This window comes from Hypomesus transpacificus, chromosome 13 (genome assembly GCF_021917145.1).
Source record: "Hypomesus transpacificus isolate Combined female chromosome 13, fHypTra1, whole genome shotgun sequence".
Lineage (NCBI taxonomy): Eukaryota > Metazoa > Chordata > Actinopteri > Osmeriformes > Osmeridae > Hypomesus > Hypomesus transpacificus.
In genome coordinates this window covers 11,731,210-11,749,604 of record NC_061072.1, presented here as the reverse complement: position 1 = coordinate 11,749,604, position 18,395 = coordinate 11,731,210, and the positions used below count along the sequence as shown (strand labels likewise).

The window sequence follows — 18,395 nt, the reverse complement described above, 5'->3', positions numbered from 1 at the left end:
TTTGCTTAAACAGTGTGCCGAATGCAACATCCCTCAAATGGGGCATGCTTTTCTAGCTCAATATTGGCGTTAATTCTATGGCTGATCTTTAAAATGTCCCAGGGATACATTTCCCTTTTTTAATATCAACCTCTATGTTGGTTTGAGTGATTATGTTGAATGTAATGCCGTCATAAACAATTCAGAGCTCTTAGAAGATCTCTTTGTGCAGACCTGATCAAAAATACATCCAGCTCCCATAGCACACGCATCCTCGTCGTATGAGCTTTTGTTTCTGTTTCATGCCCGGGCATAAATGGGCTTGTTGTGTCTCATGAAAGATGCATTTTCTAGAGTACAAAGTCCCCTGTTTTGTTCTGTAGTTCAAATCAAAGGGGCCCATAACTGAATTGGAGGCAGTGAATGTGTTGAATAAGATCTTTCATTTAGGAACGTGTTTTCTATGCTGATTTATTAACTTTTGAGCAACGTCTTTGACCGGGTAGAGACGGATCATACAGCTACCTCCTTCATGTGCGTCAAAGTTGGCTGGCAAAGGTCTCCATCTGAATCATCAATATCATTTTGCCTTCACTATAAAAAGGATCAAACCAATTTTTGATGATCACTATATTGATTTATCTGCTCTCTGACATTGCCTGTCACCTTTGAGCACCAGAGATTCTATAATGTAATTTCTCTGATGTAAGAAAGGCAAACAAACAGACATGTTCCATACTGATAACTCTCCTCGACAGATTGTAGTCGACTCATTCTAATCTCATTTTTGGCTCAGTTCCCCACTCTCTTTGATCCACTCAAAACAATTATGATTTTCCTTTAGAGATATTTATCATTCGAGCCAATTTTAGTAGAGCTCATTTGTTATTCAGTTAAAATATCAGATGTTTTTTGTGTTTTGTACTAATTTGTTCAGTTCCTAGTATCAATGTCCCCAGGCCAAAGAGAAAAACAAATTTGCCTGTAATAACAAAACGTGTAATTGCATTACAAGCAGCTATTACTTTAAATGCTAACTTTACAATCAAGGACAATCAATATATGAGACATTGGACTTAACCTGGATCACTGCCCACTGGAGAAATGAAAATATTTCTTTTTTGGCAGCTTTGTGTTGTTGCTATAGGGACCTTACTCTCTGTAGTGCCAGGCTTCAGAGGGAGTATGAGCAGAAGAGGGGGATGGAAAGAGAGATGGGAAGGGAGAGAGAGATAGAGATACAGAGATGGAGGACTACGGAGGGAGGGAGGAAGAGGGAGAGGGAGAGGGGGGGGGGGGAGGGGGGAGGGGGGGAGGGAGGGAGTTGGAGGTGAGAGAGAGTGAAATAGTAGGAGGGAGGTAGAGAAGAATGCCTACAGTAATAAAATACCACCAGGTGATCATAAATCACCCACAAAGTGTTTTACATTGACACCAGGGGTATATTCTGGAAAATGTGGCTCTGGGGCGATTTGGGTCCTGACAAAATGGAATCAAATAAAGAGCAATGTTAGGGAGGTGTGAGGAGAAGTGGAGAATAGGGGCCCCACCCTTAATTGTCTATGGCCCAATGAATGCTGATATATGAAACTTTATGTCTTCAAATGTTTCTCTTGGCATCCCTAATGCAATCACTCCACATTAACTGAGCAGTCATTTGAGGGTTTAGTTCTTGTGTAATGGTTAGAGCAGCAAAGATTCAAGACATAACTTGTGCCAGTATTTTTCCAGGCAGCATGTTTCAATAAGATTGTTCCTGTTGGTTTGGTGAAAATATGATATGCTTCTAAGTGTCCATAAGGTTCTGAGGGAGACAGTCGTCGGGACTGGTGGTGGTCCTGAATGGATTATATGAGTGTGCGTTTGTGTGTTTTAACAAAGACATTCTTGGGCTCCCCAGACCGACAGTAGTCCTCTGGCTGCTGAAACTGAAGCAGTGGTAGATAGATAGCTCCTATTAGAGCCTCATTTGAATACGAAAATATTTACATATCCTCAATGAAACAGAGACAGGCAGTTGCTGCAGATTGGAATCCATTTTACATTTTCTGCACAATATTATTTTTCCGGTCGTTGTTTTTTTAAATGGAAGCCAATCCACATTTTGTGTAGCTATGGTAGCAGTGTCATACTTTTAGGGACCTGGGGATCTGTTTGAAGATAGCATCTAAGTCAAGTGGCAACAACACAATCATTAAATCAATAACTGTAAAACATGAAACTGCTCTTTGCTCATAGAATGTAATTCAGCATTTCTTTTGTTAATGTTTTACTATGGACATTTGTAAGTGTACCGGTCCTTGATCATTGTTAAGCAGAAATCAATGGACAGCCGAGGGAAGGTTATAAAGCTAAACAGTGGGATTCCGGGGATGTTTACAGTTCACAAAGTGAATATTTAGATGGCTGAGCTAATTATCAACCCAGTGTTATTCACTGGTCTCAGTTTACCAAGAAATCATTATGCAAGGGAGCTGAGAAAATGTGGCCTGCTTTTGACATAACTTGATTACCGTATAAAAAAAAAAAAATGCATTGGTCAACGCAATCAAATGCAATCCGTCCTGGTTTTATCAAGAACGAAATGCATCAAACTGAAATATTTTCCCCCTTGTGACTGAATAAATGGTTCAGTGTGAATAGCAGCATCTGTTTCCTTTTTGCTACAACCATTGCACTGAGGAGATTACATTTATACTATACTATTCCATATGTAAGCATTGCAGCATAATATAGTAAAGTATAGTATTGTATTGTATAGTAATGCATTATTTCAGATTCTCTGTATTTTACATATTTAGAATATTAGACATCCTGCTATATGACCATGTTTATAAAATAATCTGATGCCACTGTGTTTGTAACACAGTATGCACTGACATCACAGTGTTTTGAACAGGCAGGTGGTTATTTAGTCGTGTTTGTCCTTCTGACTCAATCATTTACTGGCTTATATTGGCCAATAGCTGTTTCAGAGGGTGGGGTAAAGCTGGAATGTGCTTTATAGCAACATGCTGCAATGTTCAGGATGACATCAATTCTATTAGATGAGATAATACATCATACGTCATTTTAAATATTATCCATGGCCCAGAGTGACATTTGTGTGGTATTAAAGGAACATTGTCTCATTGACTGGCCTATCATGTTCATTTACCAGAGGTACTTGTCTTAATCACGTAGCAGTCACACGTCTTCTCATTCATGACTTAATTGTAAAACCTGTTGAAACTCCCCTCTCCAAGGTTGCCAGAATACGTAAGAGCTTGGCAGGCTGTAATTAGTCATGCATTGTTTTCTTTTTCTCTCTTCTTTTATCTGTTCCCTTCGTTCATTATGTTTCACGATGACATTTTGTTCCATTGTGAAATAAAGAACTCCTCCACTAATATTTTCTATCTTATCACCCCACTCCAAAACAAATACATAGTAGGCTCCAGCTGTAGGTCAAACTACCACACAAACCAGCACTTTGATCAATGGTACAAACCATAAAGCAGTGTTGCAGATTTTATCATCAAACTGAAAATAACACTTACATGAATAATTTATCCCCCTTCCTACATTCTCGTTCTTTGGCTGCAATTTAATTGGTCCACTTTATCAGGTGGTTGGTATGAGTGGAGAGAGGAGTGTTAGGTAAATATATTCCCATAGTGGAGCGGTTGACATTTAGCAGGGCTCTTAAGCCACATGACAGAGGAGAGCTGACACAGTTAAGAAGCGGGGTCCACTCACCCAGATCTGATAGCACACAGTGGGCTCTGCATGATTTCAGGCTTGATTTTGCAACCAATCAGTGCCTACCTGTCCCCCCACCCACCACCACCCCACCCCACCCCCATTCTTTTTCTTCTTCTCCTCTCCTGACAAAGGCTGCTTGTCAAGGGTATTAAAGGGAAATTGCATAATGTGATTTTCAGTGCGGTCTAATGACAGTGCGCGCCCTACCAATTAAATTGCATAGATAAGAATTCCTGTCTTAAGAGAAGGTTAGATTTTATTAACAAAGTGACTATGTAAGGAGGGGTGGGGGTGGGGTCAGTTATGTCCCCTGTCCCTTTCTTCCCCAGTCCTCTCTGGCCTCTGCTCGTTCTCTCTCCCTCAGGGTTAAATCTAGTCATTAAATTGTACACAGTTTCCCAGTGAGATTAGCTGGGCTTGGAGAGGCCCATAAAAACACGGTCATTTTGAAACTAATCTCAACTGCACTAATTGCTAACAAGGAAAAGGTAGGGGGGCAGAGGGGAGGGATAGAGGCAGAGCCTAAGAGAGAAAGAAAGTCAGAGAGAGGGAATGTATTGTTGACCAGAAGTAAATAGGGATGGGGGGGTTGTGTTGAATGGAACCAATGCCTGTTGCTCTCCAGTGTGTACCATGTGGTCGACCACAAAGTGTTGAGGAATCTTGCTGAATGGACACCTACTCTGGCATGTCCAAATGCTACTCAATCAATGCTTTGGCGAGTTATCTGGCTGGCCAGTGTTAGTGTGTATGCACTTTTAAAAGTGCTGTTAAGAGGTTGAGAGGTTGACAGTTTAAAGGTTGGACTTTGAGGGGGTGGATTTCGGATCACAGTCGAATTCCATAAAAAAATGCTTTTTCTTTTCCTTTAAGACATCCGGAATATGGTCTGTGTTGAATGTGATAACGCTCCACACAGTGCAACGACAGCCAGATGTCACCTTCGAGTGACTGTGTGAAGAGGAAGGTTATATCTCACTCGCAGCTCTTCTAACCAGTTTTATACCTAACCAATTTTATATTACATATATGACAGAGAAAGGGAGAGCGAGAGCGAGCGAGCGAGAGCGAGAGCGAGAGCGAGAGCGAGAGAGAGAGAGAGAGAGAGAGAGAGAGAGAGAGAGAGAGAGAGAGAGAGAGAGAGAGAGAGAGAGAGAAAGAGAGAGAATGAGAGAAAGATTGAGCTCCACATTTGGCCTCTCTGCTCTCGTCCTGTAGGCCTGACACAGTGATCTCATGTAACGGATCCACAGTAACATGTGGCCGATGGGAGCCCAGGGTGAGCTGGCTGGGTCTAGATAGCAGCAACCTAGCAGTGCCTGGGTTGGAGACAGCAGGCAGAAGAATCCTGGTCCTCTGGACCTCTCTGAGGCTGGCTAATGTGGCTTGATGCCCGGACAGACACTTTTATGTGGCCAATCCAAACTGAGAACTGTCATGTTAATGTCTTCAATAAAACCAAACACTGCCCAGATCTGTAATCCGATACTGCAGTGACGGGTATGTACAGTACATACCCATATTAGCAGCTTAGGGATGAAAGGCATGATAATTCAATTGAAAATGAATCACTTTGTCACTTTGGAGACATGAGCTCTTTGTGGGACCAACAACACCTCCTCACGGGTTGAACATGCATGGTGTTAAAAGTCTCTGTGTGTGTCTGTGATGTGTCCAAACCTCATCTTCTGTGTTTGTGTGTGCAGGTGAGGGAGGGGACCAGAAGCGAGCTGTGGTTCTGAGCTACCCCCAGTACTGCCGGTATCGCTCGGTCCTGGCCCGGCTCCGGGAACGTCCTCCGTCGCTGCTGACCCAGCAGGTGGTTCTGGCACTGGGCGGCATTGCCTCGCTCACCAGCAACACGCACATTCTGTACTGCAGGGATACCTTCGAACATCCCACACTGCTGGACAACGAGAGTGTCTGTGATGAGTTTGGTAAGCAACCGGAATAATTCCCTCTCCCCCCTCCTTTCCTCCTTTCTGTCCAGACAGAAGTTAAACTGTGGATTCGGCTGGGGGTCCTCTATATAGACCCAGGGACTTATTTCAGTGACTTCCAGGATTACTCAGTGACAGAAGGCTGACGTTCATATCCCCTGCCAGTGTGGTGCAGGGCTGGTGCGGTCGTCCCACCTCGCTGAATGTGAGCGGTGCTGGGAAGTGACTTTGATGAGGTTTGATTATTGCTGGGGTAATTGAGATGGGCGTTCTGGCCGGTTGTCAAGGTATACTGTCAGCTCTCCTGCTCGCCTCCGCAGGAAGCAGCAATAGAGAGAGAAGGAGGGAGGCAGGGAGGGAGGAGTGTGGAGATAGTTCAGTCAATGTCTCATCCTACATGTGGTCAGCAGTCAAAGATAGGTCAATGTTTCTGAATATAAGGGTCAAATCATTGGCAAGACTTAAAACAAAGAAGGCGTGGCTTCTAATTGTATAAATGTGTCTAATAGGGATGAAAGTGGCCGATAAGGATGTTATGGTTACATGGGTGCTTTCTTTGTAAAGGCAAACATGGAAAAACAGATGACCCCTTAGGCTCGCTGTTTTTGAGCCATCTGTTCTACTGTAGTTTTAGAGCATAGACAATCTACAATTACATAATGCGGGCTGCAACCTTCAACCCCGACACCCAGAAAGATCACATCGCCATGGTCTCTCTCTCTCTCTCTCTCTTTCTCTCTCACACTCTCTCTCTCTCTCTCTCTTTCTCTCTCACACTCTCTCTCTCTCTCTCTCTCTCTCTCTCTCTCTGTCTCTCTCATTCAATGTAAAATATTGTGCCTGGCTTGTTGGACATGTTGGCTGTGTTTTTTAGATAGGGAAGCAACATCAAAATCACAGCCGGCGATATTGAACAGGTCAAAGGAAGGAATACCTCATTCTCACAGCAGCAGCTGTGCATCTCGGTCCGGTGACTGCGAGAGATCAGAATTAGCCAAACAAAATAAAGAAATGACTTTACAAAGTGGACACCAAATGGAAAACCTCTTCAGATGGTGTAAGTGATCTCAGGAGTGGTCTCTCTGGCCCTGTTTACTTTTGTTCTAGTTTTAGCTGGAGACGTAAGCAGCAGTGACAACCATGTGCATGTTAGCCATCCTGATTGCTGGTCCTTCCTGAGGTTTAAGAGAGCGAGTGTGTTTTGGCAGGAGGACGCAAAGCGAATCTGACGGAGGACTGTTGTTTAAGTTACTCCTGGAGTGGTCCGTATTGAAGCCCGTGATCCCAACCCCATGAAGTCATTGCGCATGTAAAAGATTTGAAGCACGCAGAATTTATTACAAAAGAGACTATTTAATTTTGGATTTTTTTTTTCTTTTCTTTTGGAACGTATCAGAGACAGATGAGAGAATAGGAGAGAAATCTTGCAAGATGCTTTCATGCTCGGTATGATGGCTACTTGGCGTAAAATCTTTGCCATCTAGTGTGGTCATTAAACTTTGCCAGATATTCTCTGAGGCGAGCTAGCTACAGAGTTTCTATACTCCTTTGGCAAAGCTAAAACAAGACCGTTTTTTTCTCAGGGAAATCTCTAATGTTACTGAAGACAGAAGAAAAGAAGGAAGCCTATTTATGGAAAGAAGCATTATGAGTGCTTGTGGCTCTCTGTTTTGACTTATTATAAGCAGTTCCTGGACTTCTCCTAATCATCCAAGAGTCTGGTTTTTCCCTGAAATAGAAAACATCTTACTGCTGCCAAAACACTGCCATCCACCCAACTTGGTGTCAATGTGTTTTCTATTTGGAAAAACAAGAGTGCTAGAACATTTTATCTACACATCCACCTTTTATTGGTCAAACTCTCTCTCACACACCTGTATCTCCCTTAAAAGAGATACAGGCTGTGATGATGAATTTTTTAACTAAATTAGACATTTGCTGACTTTTTGTATGCGCCCTTAGCCTACAATGTGTAACCGACATATAAATTACTTCTGAGCTGGCACCGCTCTGTGACTGTGGCAGGACAGATATGAACATGTGTAATACTCTTGAATGGTATAACAATGAACTATTTGCATTTCCCTATGGCTAGATTGAAGGCTGCGATGACGTGTTTGATGTTCTGGAGTGGTTTTATAGTATCCTTTATCATCAGCTATTGAAAGCATATTTGCCTTTCAGTTGCTCGTTTGTATAGTATTACACAGTGCAAAATGCTCGTTGGAAGACAGATGTTCTCTATTCAGTATTTATGGGATTTTTATGTTGGTTCTCCTGGCCTTGGGTTGTTCTGTATTTGCATATTGTCAAAGATATGAAAAAAAACTATTACGAACAAACCACCACAATTAGCATAACAGTTTTTTCCTCATCTTTCATATCTTACAAACAAAATACTCTCTATTCCCTTTCAGACTGGCGAGGTGTTGTGTGTGCATGCGTGTTTCTGTGTGTGTGCCTGCCAGTGTGTGTAACACGAATCTAGTGTTTGTCATTAGTGTATGATCTGTGCATGGCAATGCAGTGGTGGATAAATGATAGGCCTGTGGTCTAATGGCAGACATGTGAGGAACAGAGACGACTGTTGCCATCCCTCATCAGGGGAGACTTCCACTACAGCCATTGTTCTCAAGTGTTCATCAATCCCACTGTACAGTCATAAATCAAATGATGGCAAAACACAGTAGATTGGTTCTGGCTGTCTCTAAATTAAGACTTACCTTGGTAGAAAGGGGGGTCACATGGCAGTGCAGTTAGGGAGACAGGTTATTGATCAGAAGGTTGCCAGTTTGATTCCTGGCAGTGCCAAATGAAGTTGTGTCCTTGGGCAAGGCACATCATCCAACTTGAGAATGTCCCTGTACTTACTGTAAGTCGCTCTGGATAAGAGTGTCTGCTAAATGACTACATGTAAATGGATATCTATTTGTCTATCTATCTACCGATCAGTACATAGATAGATTGCTAGATAGGCAGATAGATAGATACTGTAGATAGATGGTAGTGAAGCAGGCATGCAGACAGACAGGGAGGGGGGGCATGTGGGTGCTGGAGTCACTCTGGTGAGAGAACATGTGGTTGCTGGAACATTTGAATAATTAGATAGTGGGAACACAGTCATCATATGCGTAGCGGAAATGACTGTTTAGAAGATTGTGTAACATCAGCTGCTCCTTTTTTCTCCTTTATTTCTTGCTAAAAGTGGAGGATGACGGGACTAATGGGAGAGGCATGTTAAACAGCTCCACCAACCAAAAGATACAGTTCCCTCCATAATCGTTGTTTCGCTTCAAATACCAAACTTGATGAATAGTTGTTTCAGTTAGGAATCTAGAATTTTCAAATGTTGATACTGAAGTTTCCTACTGAATCAGACCCATCACCCCCCCACACACACACAAACACACACCCATACACACACACAGATACACACACTCACTCTCCATGTAACCATCTGCCGTAACCATCATTTAATAGAACGTAGATTATATGAGCTCTTAAGTAAAGAGAATGTCAAATGATTACTGTTTTACGTCCAAGGAGCACCATGTAATTAAACATAGCTCTCTATTCACTACACACAGAGACTAGCGGCTACACTACGCTAGCAGCCTGAATTAGCATCTGTGTTGAAAATCTGGGCTAACTTGGCCTAGCGTTACATTCTGGCTCATGCTAAACCAAGTCTCCAGGCCAGGAAGCTGAGCTCATTCTGTAGCCTCTCATGCTGTTTTCTGCATTATGTTTGACGATTCCGATTCTTACTTTTTGCGCTCGTTTCCACAATCTGGGTTGAATTACTAAAGGTCATGCATTTTTTAATAGCCCATATGCCTCATCCATGTGTCATATTAAGAATTCAAGGAGAAACTGAAAGGGAGATTTTCTTTCACTCCTTTTTTCCTTCTATCTATCCTCATAGTCGCACCGTAGTCCTTTCCAAACATTTTCCATATCGTCCAATGTTCTCATCATCGGCTGTGTCCAGAGTCTCTTTTAAATTAGAATGGTTCTTTAAGGCTGAGAATGTTTTAGTTCTGAGTGGAATTTGCATAATTGTCTGGTGAGGTACAACATTCCCTTATTTCGTAATGAATAACATGCAGCCAGTCCAAATGGAGATTACACCGATTGCCAGGGAGCAGCAGCCTTGAGAAATATCATTCACTGAGCTAAGAGCAGGGTGTGTGTGTGTGTGTGTTCAGGTCATATAAAAATGCCAAACACATGTAATTTGTGGTGTAGTCCATTTACGTCCTCAGGGTCACTGTTTTATCAGCTCACATTAATTTCAACAATGCCTGTAGCTCACATGTCCTAAATGCCCAGATTTCATTTCAAGGTATTCAGTTCCACCATGTAATAGTTCCCAGTTGTTGCCAGGAGAAGGTTTTATGAAGTAGGCAAGTCTACCCTTAATGTTCAAGACTTTCAAGACTTTCCACCCCTCCCTTCCTTCTACTCTTTCCTTTCTCCCTCGTGTAAAAATGCCATTAATGGGGGTTTGCTAGAATGGCAGAGGAGGACAATAGTTGTTTGACAGTGAGATCAGATTAGGCACAGTCCTCCTCTCCATTTCAAAGTCTCACATTTCCTCCTCGTCATCTCAGGCTAACAGAGCAGCTCTCTCTGAAAGGCTGTCTTCTTCAGAGGCTGCTGAACCCACTGAAGTTTTTAAGGAATAGATCAATACATTTTCACTGGCGTGGAGGTTTTCAGCTGTGCATATAGAAGATTTATATGGCACAAATTATAAAAAAAATCTCTACACTATAGATTAAATGTCTGTTTACAGTGCAGTAGTCCGAATAGATGGTTCTCTGCCTTTTGTGCAGTGCAGCAGTAGTGCTCCATATTCATTTTTTAACTGCGCATGAGATTCAGGCAGACAAGCTCCTGGTGTTGTCACTGTGTAGTACAGCAAAGGAGACGAGAGCAGAAATGTTTCCACTAACTGTTCAAGATGCATCAAGCCGAATGAAAACCAAACTGTCATTATTTCTCCCCAAACACTACCCAAAGACCCAGAGGTGCAGTTCTCTGGGAGTGGAGTGGGGAGAGAATGAAATACTGGGTTAATGTGTCAAGAGACCATTATTTAGGGGTTTAAGTTTGCTTATTGTACACACAAACACACACACACACCAAACTGTTGTGTTAGGCTCAAAGTAATGGATGATTTATCTCTGTAATCTACAGTTTGTGTGTATGTGAGTGTGTATATGTGTGTGCCAGCAGTATTATCCATTCTCTCTCCAGGGCATGAGGGATTAATTGAACTCAACCTGTGTGAAAGTGTGTTTTCTCCCTCTATCCTTCCACCCCTCCACACTGTCTATCCTAGAAGATGGTAACATCACTGTTTTCCTCGGTACCAACGCTCTGCTTCAGGAATGCCTCAGCTTTTCACCTCTCAGAATGGATTATTAGTCCAAAGTGACATTTGAGGCTGCGTGCACTGATATTTTTAGTGTGCTCCTCTGTGATTTGGACTAATTACGCTCCTGGCTCTCTCTCTCTTTTTCTCTCTCTTTCTCTCTCTCGGTCTCTCTCTGGTTGGGAAATCTTATCTTGGCAGTAAATCCTCGGAGATGACGAGAGAGAGAGGTCTCTAAGAGACGCTTCTCCTTCAAACGGATGACTTTAACTCTCCCAAAAAGCACTACTGCGTGTCAACACTTGAATGGCCTTACTCTTCCTCCAGCCCCTCCCCCCTCTCTCTCCCTTTTTCCTGTTATTATTAAGTGACTCCAGAAATGTTGCCGTGATGTGCATTGATTTGGAATGCTGCACGCAGAAAGAAAATATTGAGCTAGATTTGGAGTCTCTTGTATCCCCAACTGACTACTTACAGGCAAGATAAATAATTCATGACAAAAAATGGAACCTTTCCTTTCAAGGGCCTCGAGTCTTGGTTTATTCTCCTTTTTCTTCTCATGTGCTGGCTGGTAATAAAAATTTCCGCTTTACAGACTTGAGACTGAAATAAAATGTCACTTAAAGGCTGATACAGGATTTAATTATGGTGTTTCTGATCTGTGCTGGGAGGCTTGCTGCCTGGCCTGGTTTCTCCTGGTGTGTGTGTGTGTGTGCGTGTGTGCGTGCATGTGTGTGTGTGTGTGTGTGTGTGTGTACTATATGGATGAATGCAGCAGGCTGCCAAACCGCCTCCTGTGATTTATGATCATGCGATTTATGATCCCTTGCGCCTTTCCCCATAAACATTTAATGAGTCTTAGACCATGGATTTGAATGAAACAGGAGAAATTTTTGATAACAGCTTTAAAGCAAATAGTGTTTCAAGGACTTTTCTCTCTAGGCGCCATTAGGGAAAACATTACTTCCTCATTACCGACCCAATTCCTTTGTTTTCATTATATGTTTTTGTATTTATCTTTTAACATCCCAAAGTCCTCTCAGTTTCTTACTCTCTCAATTTCCCTGTCCTATTTATTTTCAACAATGTTTTCTTGCTCTCTCTTTCTCTCTCTCATTTACTCTTATTCCTCTTTATCTTTCTTTAACAACCCCTCTTGTTCTGTCTCTTTTAAAAAAAAATCATCATATATACACAACCACACACAAACACACACACACATATATTTGCACACACAGATTCTATTGCCACAAAGTTGCTCACTGTTCCTCTCAATAAGGCAGTGTGGAATGTGGCAGGCGTGGTCAGTTCACCCCTCTCCATAATGAAACACATGTTGACAGATGGTGTCACATTTAAAGATGTTATTATGCGGTTCGCTTATGTGGCTCACGGTAAAACCAGACTCATCCGTAACCGGATATTTATTCCACAATATTATTTTCATTTGACCGGACCGTGCTTTCTGACTTGAATCCCATGACCAGCATGTGCTGTTGGAAGTGAAACAGATCCCAGGTCTGCTCTGGCGCAGAGTGTTGGACAGAGCTATGTCCTTGTGTTGCACGTCTATTTTTTCTTTGTTATTTTCATCTTTGGCATTATGCAAATGAAGTCACTGCCCTTTAAATAAACACAAGCTGAACTGTCACTGTCACAGTTTGTTCAAACCTTCAGCATGCCATGGAAAAGGGCTTTTTCAAGAAGAGAGTTTATGACATTTTGTTCACTGAATCCGTTGGTGTTGTTGAGAGACATCGTTTGTAAAATGTGTGAATATTTATCAAAAAAGAAAGAAGATCAAAATTTAGAATAATTTAGAAGCACTTCATTGAACAAACAAGTTGTAATGTGTTTTAGTCGCTTACTGAAACATAACTTGTCTTGCTTTACATTTACTCCATGTTGTACGTGAAGTTAGTAGGCCCTGCCCATTCAGTAAGCTAATGTATCTGTCTAACATATATTATAAATGCCTGAATGTTTGCGAGTATTTCCATTGTGTAACATGCTTAAATGTCACTGCAAGTGTTCTACATAAGGTTGCCTTGTGCTTTTTACATCAAATTAATCCTTAAAAGAGGATTTTGCTCTGCCTTGTTTCAACAATAGCCAATGAACCAGGCAAATAAATAAGCCTCTGGACAGAGGACTGAGTGACGTGCTCACTGCTCACATTTACATTATACCAATTGCAATATTCTTATTATAAAATTAATCTGTTTAACTCTCTAATAGTGCATTGGCTTTTTAGAGGAGAAGAGAATTTGTGTACAATGTGTGTGCATGTGTCTATGCGTGTGTGTGTGTGCGTGTGTGTGTGTGTGTATGTGTGAGTGAGTGAGTGTAGGGGAGCGAGTTCAGTCACCCCGAGTAAACCAAAACATCTAGCCAGGGCAACAAGGGAGGGGGGGAGGAGGGGGGGAGCAGGGGGGAGGGGGGCGTAAGCGGTGGCCCCTAGAGATGTAGGTTGAAGTTGTAAGAGGAGTCAGAGGTCAAGGTTCTATTAGCAGAGCTCCCTCATGTGCCTGGGTTCAAAGCCCCCAGCATGGTCGCCGCGGTGACAGGGATGTTCCGTAATGAGCGACAGTGACAGCTCTGCTGAGCCTTTGAGCCAGTTGCACAATCGCCCATGCATCCAAACACCAGTGGTGACCGAGGAAGGGGCTCTATCCTACTAGGTCATTTGCTGCAATTGTATAGAACATGATGATTAATGTGTAATGCATATATCATCAGAAAGCCATCTGACTCTGCTTCACATACTGCAGTGTTGTTGCACTATGAAACAAGAGTGTATCGGTACTGGCTTTACAGTACTTACTCAACCCGTGAGTAAAAAAATATGTTCATCGTGTTTTGGCCATTTGCGTGTGTAGATTTCTCACTGAAAATAGTATGAAAGAACCACTGCATGATGAATAACCTGCCATGCTGATGGTGGAGAGATTCTGAAGGAGAATATCCATCAGAGATTGGAGCATGGTGTCCCAGCATTTGACCTTATTTGGAGCCAGGGGAGACGCTATTGGTCTGTGATTTATAGACAGGCTGGAGGATCATGGGAAATGGAGTGTGAAGGGTTTGGTGTCAGAGATCTGGTCTTAACTCCCCTTTTACTACAGGACTTCCTGTTTCCACAACCCTCTCTGTTGATCTGTTGCTGAAAGGTTAAAGGAACGTTCCAGTCAAAATGTTGATTTCTCCTGTTTTATATGACGTACAAACCATATCTCAAGTTAAGAATAAGACCTGTGCTGCTCCATTAGGGTGCCACAAACATGATATACAATCATACATAAAAGGGGACTACATGCAGTACATTTGGATTCACCGGAAAATAGTAGAATACAGACACTTAGTATTCTAGAACATGGTGGGTTAGTGTTCTAGAATAGCACGTTCCCATTATGAATGAGTTTTAAATGACTTTGGATTAGGGCTCAGGCTGTGTGTCGAACAGAACACCCTGGGGGGGTTGATATATTGCAAATGCTCAGCCCATATGTCCCAGCACACACACACACACACAGTCTCTCTCACACACACACAGAACAGTGTTCCAGGTACTGCAGTAAGGTTCCCTGCAGATGTTCCCTGAGTGTATCCATTCTATCTATCCATATTCATTTCTGCTACAGTAGCTACGGCATGCCACAGAGGACATCTCAATACGCCATCTGAATAACATTACCTTCACCTGCCAGAGATAGGGAGTTGTTCCAAGGAATATTCTCATATTTATTATTCTTCGCTTCTTTAACCAAAATCACAATCTCTATGGAAAGTTATTTTGCGGATTGCAGTACAGTATGCTCATGTTAAGAATGGTCTGCGTGTCTTATCTTACTGATAAGATAGAGGGAGTGCTTAGAAAAACAAAAGCACTTTTATTTTGGATAGAGAGGCAGCAAGACAGTCCGGCAGAGGAACTCTCAAGAATAGAGACAGACAGGCAGGCAGAGAGACAATTCCTTTTAACAGACTTAACCTTTTTATTTCTCTCTGGGACTGAAACATCCCAACCTAACAGAATACCACAGCATGCAACATCTTATACTAGATGACACAGTCCGTCTGTCTATCTAACATTAGTCATTTAAATGCTCAGATTTGCTAATACCAGTCTTTGTCTGCTAATATCCTCAGCTTTTTATTGCACTGTTACCACCGTTTGTCTCTGCATACCACGTTGACATATCAATGACCCGAGGGACCAATGAGCTGCGTGTTGTGTTTCACCATAATTAACTGCTATTACCCAGAGTGGTTGGAGACGCTTTTGGAAAAGGAAAAACGTATTCTCGAAGAAATGGGATAATAAACACTGTGTGTTTGGTTTAAAACCAATCTGTGCTGTTTCTTTTAATACTGTGTGTGTTTCATATTTATTATGATGACAGAAGTAAAGGGTTGTTTTTTTCCACTGAAGCCCCTGTCAGCCTGAGCTCTGGGGGTTGGTGCAGCATAGCACACTAGCATTCATGCAGAAATAATAGAAACCACCATTTTGAAGAGCGCAGGGGGACGATGGCTGTCTCAATAGCTCTTCAGTTGTGTTAAACAATTAGTTTCCGTACTGCACCTCAAAAGTCATTACTAGAGTCTCATGTCATTTCCATCCAAAAATAAAGACTCTGCATGTATCAGTGTGAGTGTGTCAACTGCTCCTTAGTTGGGGCCTTAGGACATTTGAAAAAAGAAAAAAACTGGTACTACTTTTCCTAACCAGATATTATGAATACAATATATACAGTTATACATATTATTATAGCTGTATTGTGCTGCAGTATGACTGCTACTGGTAAGTTAGTTATTTAGTTGGTTATTTACTTACTTACTTACTTACTTACCGTACTTTCTTACTTGTATGCCAAGTTTATTTTTTTGTTAGGCTGGCTGAGTGTCCTGACTAGGCATTTTATATGTTGTAATATGTAACCAGGTAATGACATAGAGGAGACCAGAGCTGTAAAACTGCTGGGGCAGAAGGAACGAGAGATTCTGATGAAATATATATAATGTTCTCAGAACTGCCAGTGAGGTCTATGTGTGTCATCACACAGGTGCTGAGTAAGGAGACATAAACGTGGGGGTCAGGGGATTTCGACTTGTTATCGAAATGTTCATTGAGACACCTTTGAGCTTTTACAGCGTACAGAAATACAGAAATGATTGACATATCCTGAAGGAGTAATTTCCTTATTGTGAGTGACTGTGCTATCGTGGTCTTACACTTCCTTATAAGGGTCAGGTGATTATGAAACGATTACTGTGGTTTGTTGATAAAATCATATTTTTGGTCATACTGTCAAGCTAGTTTTTATATATGGCTTTTCTCTTTTACCTGCTGTTTTTAAAGGTCATGAGAGACATCCTCCCCCAGTTTCAGAGCTCCCTGTTAAAACACTGTACACCCTGTGACAGTGCAGTGGTGTATTGCAGAACAACTGTGTCACTGCTCCTGTACTCTGAAAACAGATGGTGTTTATCTAGTATGTAGCTGTCATAGGAGACCTTCATACCTTCACTGATCTTCAGCACTCACAAGTTCAGACTTGTAGCATAACTGGAGACAATATTGTCCCACAGTGCCAAGTGGCAAACCCAGAGCAGCATTTTGGTATAGACCTAAACACAGCATAAAGCCTTGCTGGGCCTCTGGTGTCTTCCACTGTAGGCCTTTACTGTGTGTTATTGTTAGAGAGATTGGATGATTACAGGATGCTGAAGTTTGCATCTCTCAGTAGTGACGTGCCTGCAGAGAAATGCACCAAATTACCCTGACTGAAACTTCAGGCAATTGAAAGCTTTCAAAAGGCAGAGAGAATTGTGAGTGATTCATTTTGCCACTCAAAAACATAATGTTGTTTCAGATAGGTAGCTGCTTTTGGTAGAGTGGTGGCTTGATCCTAGCTGTGTTGGTGTGCAGGGGTGTTTAGTGTGTCCTGCTATTCACCTCCTTGTTGATGTCCCTTCTTTAGATGTAGTACTGTATAAGCAAGCTGGATGTGAACATGTTTATTCTCAGAAACTGTATTAAATAGTCTTCCTGGAAAAACAGAAGTGGTTGTAGCTCTCTCTCTCTCTCTCTCTCTCTCTCTCTCTCTCTCTCTCTCTCTCTCTCTCTCTCTCTCTCTCTCCCTCCTCCATCTCTCTCTCTCTCTATCCCCCATCTCTCTCTCTCTCTCTCTCTCTCTCTCTCTCTCTCTCTCTCCCTCCTCCATCTCTCTCTCTCTTTGACGAAGATGACATTTATTGTAATTATTTGTTACAGCATAAAGATGGATAATCTTATGATTATGTAATAATATATTGGGTATATCTCATGGTATATAACGTGTAGCTTGAGTACTCATGAGAATGATCTATTCATCAATATGCACTGATGAAATATGCTAATAGCCAGCGACTGTTGGCCAATGGTGATGGCCAATTCCACAACATCTGATTTGCATAGAAGACAAATGGCACACGTCTTCTATGGCAATAAAACTGTCATCTTCCAAGATTTTGAACTTAATAGTTCAGTGACTAGGATGATCTTTCCAAAGAGTGAAAGAGAGATGGGGAGATAAAGAATAAGAAGGAGAATTGCTGATTCAGGCCACGTAAATGGGCTGAAAGGTTGGAATGTCATAAGTACAAGGAGACAGAAGGGGAATAGACACTCTGATTGGTGGAGCTGGTGAGGGTAGGAGGGGCTAATAGGAGATGGGTTGTTGGAGGGGGATCTGAGGTTGAACAGAAATACTTTTTCTCTTAGAAATATTGGACAAGTGTCTTATCATTATCTGTGTACCTATTGAGATTGTGTCCATGGACAGATACATAGACTATGTCTGCAACCTAAACTGCATAGTAAGGTTTGATTTGAAAAGCTTGTATTGGAACACTGCAATAACAAAGAACAATACATCACACAAAGAAACTGGCTCGCAGGTTGAAAAGTAAACAGCAGATTCCGATAGCTTTGATGACATAGCGCCCGATTCTGCACATGACACAGCGCTGTTCTCTGTCTCAAAGTTTTCTTCAGAGAGATGTCACATAGCAGGAGGAGCAACATAGACATACAGAGATGAAAAAGAGAGACTCTACAATGGGGAATACTCCACCACAACATCAAGATGGAGTGAGTTTAAATTCTGAGTGTAGTCCGTCTCTCTGAGGGCGCGAGAAAGGCGATTACAGAGTACTGCCGGATCTCATCTGTGCTAGGTTTATCTTGTTTTTCCGTTTGCTAATACTTGTTAAGGAGGTGTTAGTATTCACTCTGTGTGTGTTTGTGTAATGAGTGGAAGAAGACCCCCAACAGGCATGCTCACAGATCTGGCCCGCAGAGCAGCAGC

General features: G+C 42.1%; 1 protein-coding gene across 2 annotated transcripts in view; it reads left to right on the top strand.

Moving 5' to 3' along the window:
• The window catches only part of arid5b (AT-rich interaction domain 5B), a 59,841-nt gene that overhangs the window by 15,445 nt on the left and 26,001 nt on the right, over positions 1–18,395 (top strand). For both annotated transcript variants that reach the window (XM_047031933.1, XM_047031932.1), the window contains exon 4: positions 5,430–5,660. In XM_047031933.1, the coding sequence (XP_046887889.1) occupies positions 5,430–5,660 (231 nt within the window). The remainder of the gene's footprint in view (positions 1–5,429; positions 5,661–18,395) is intronic.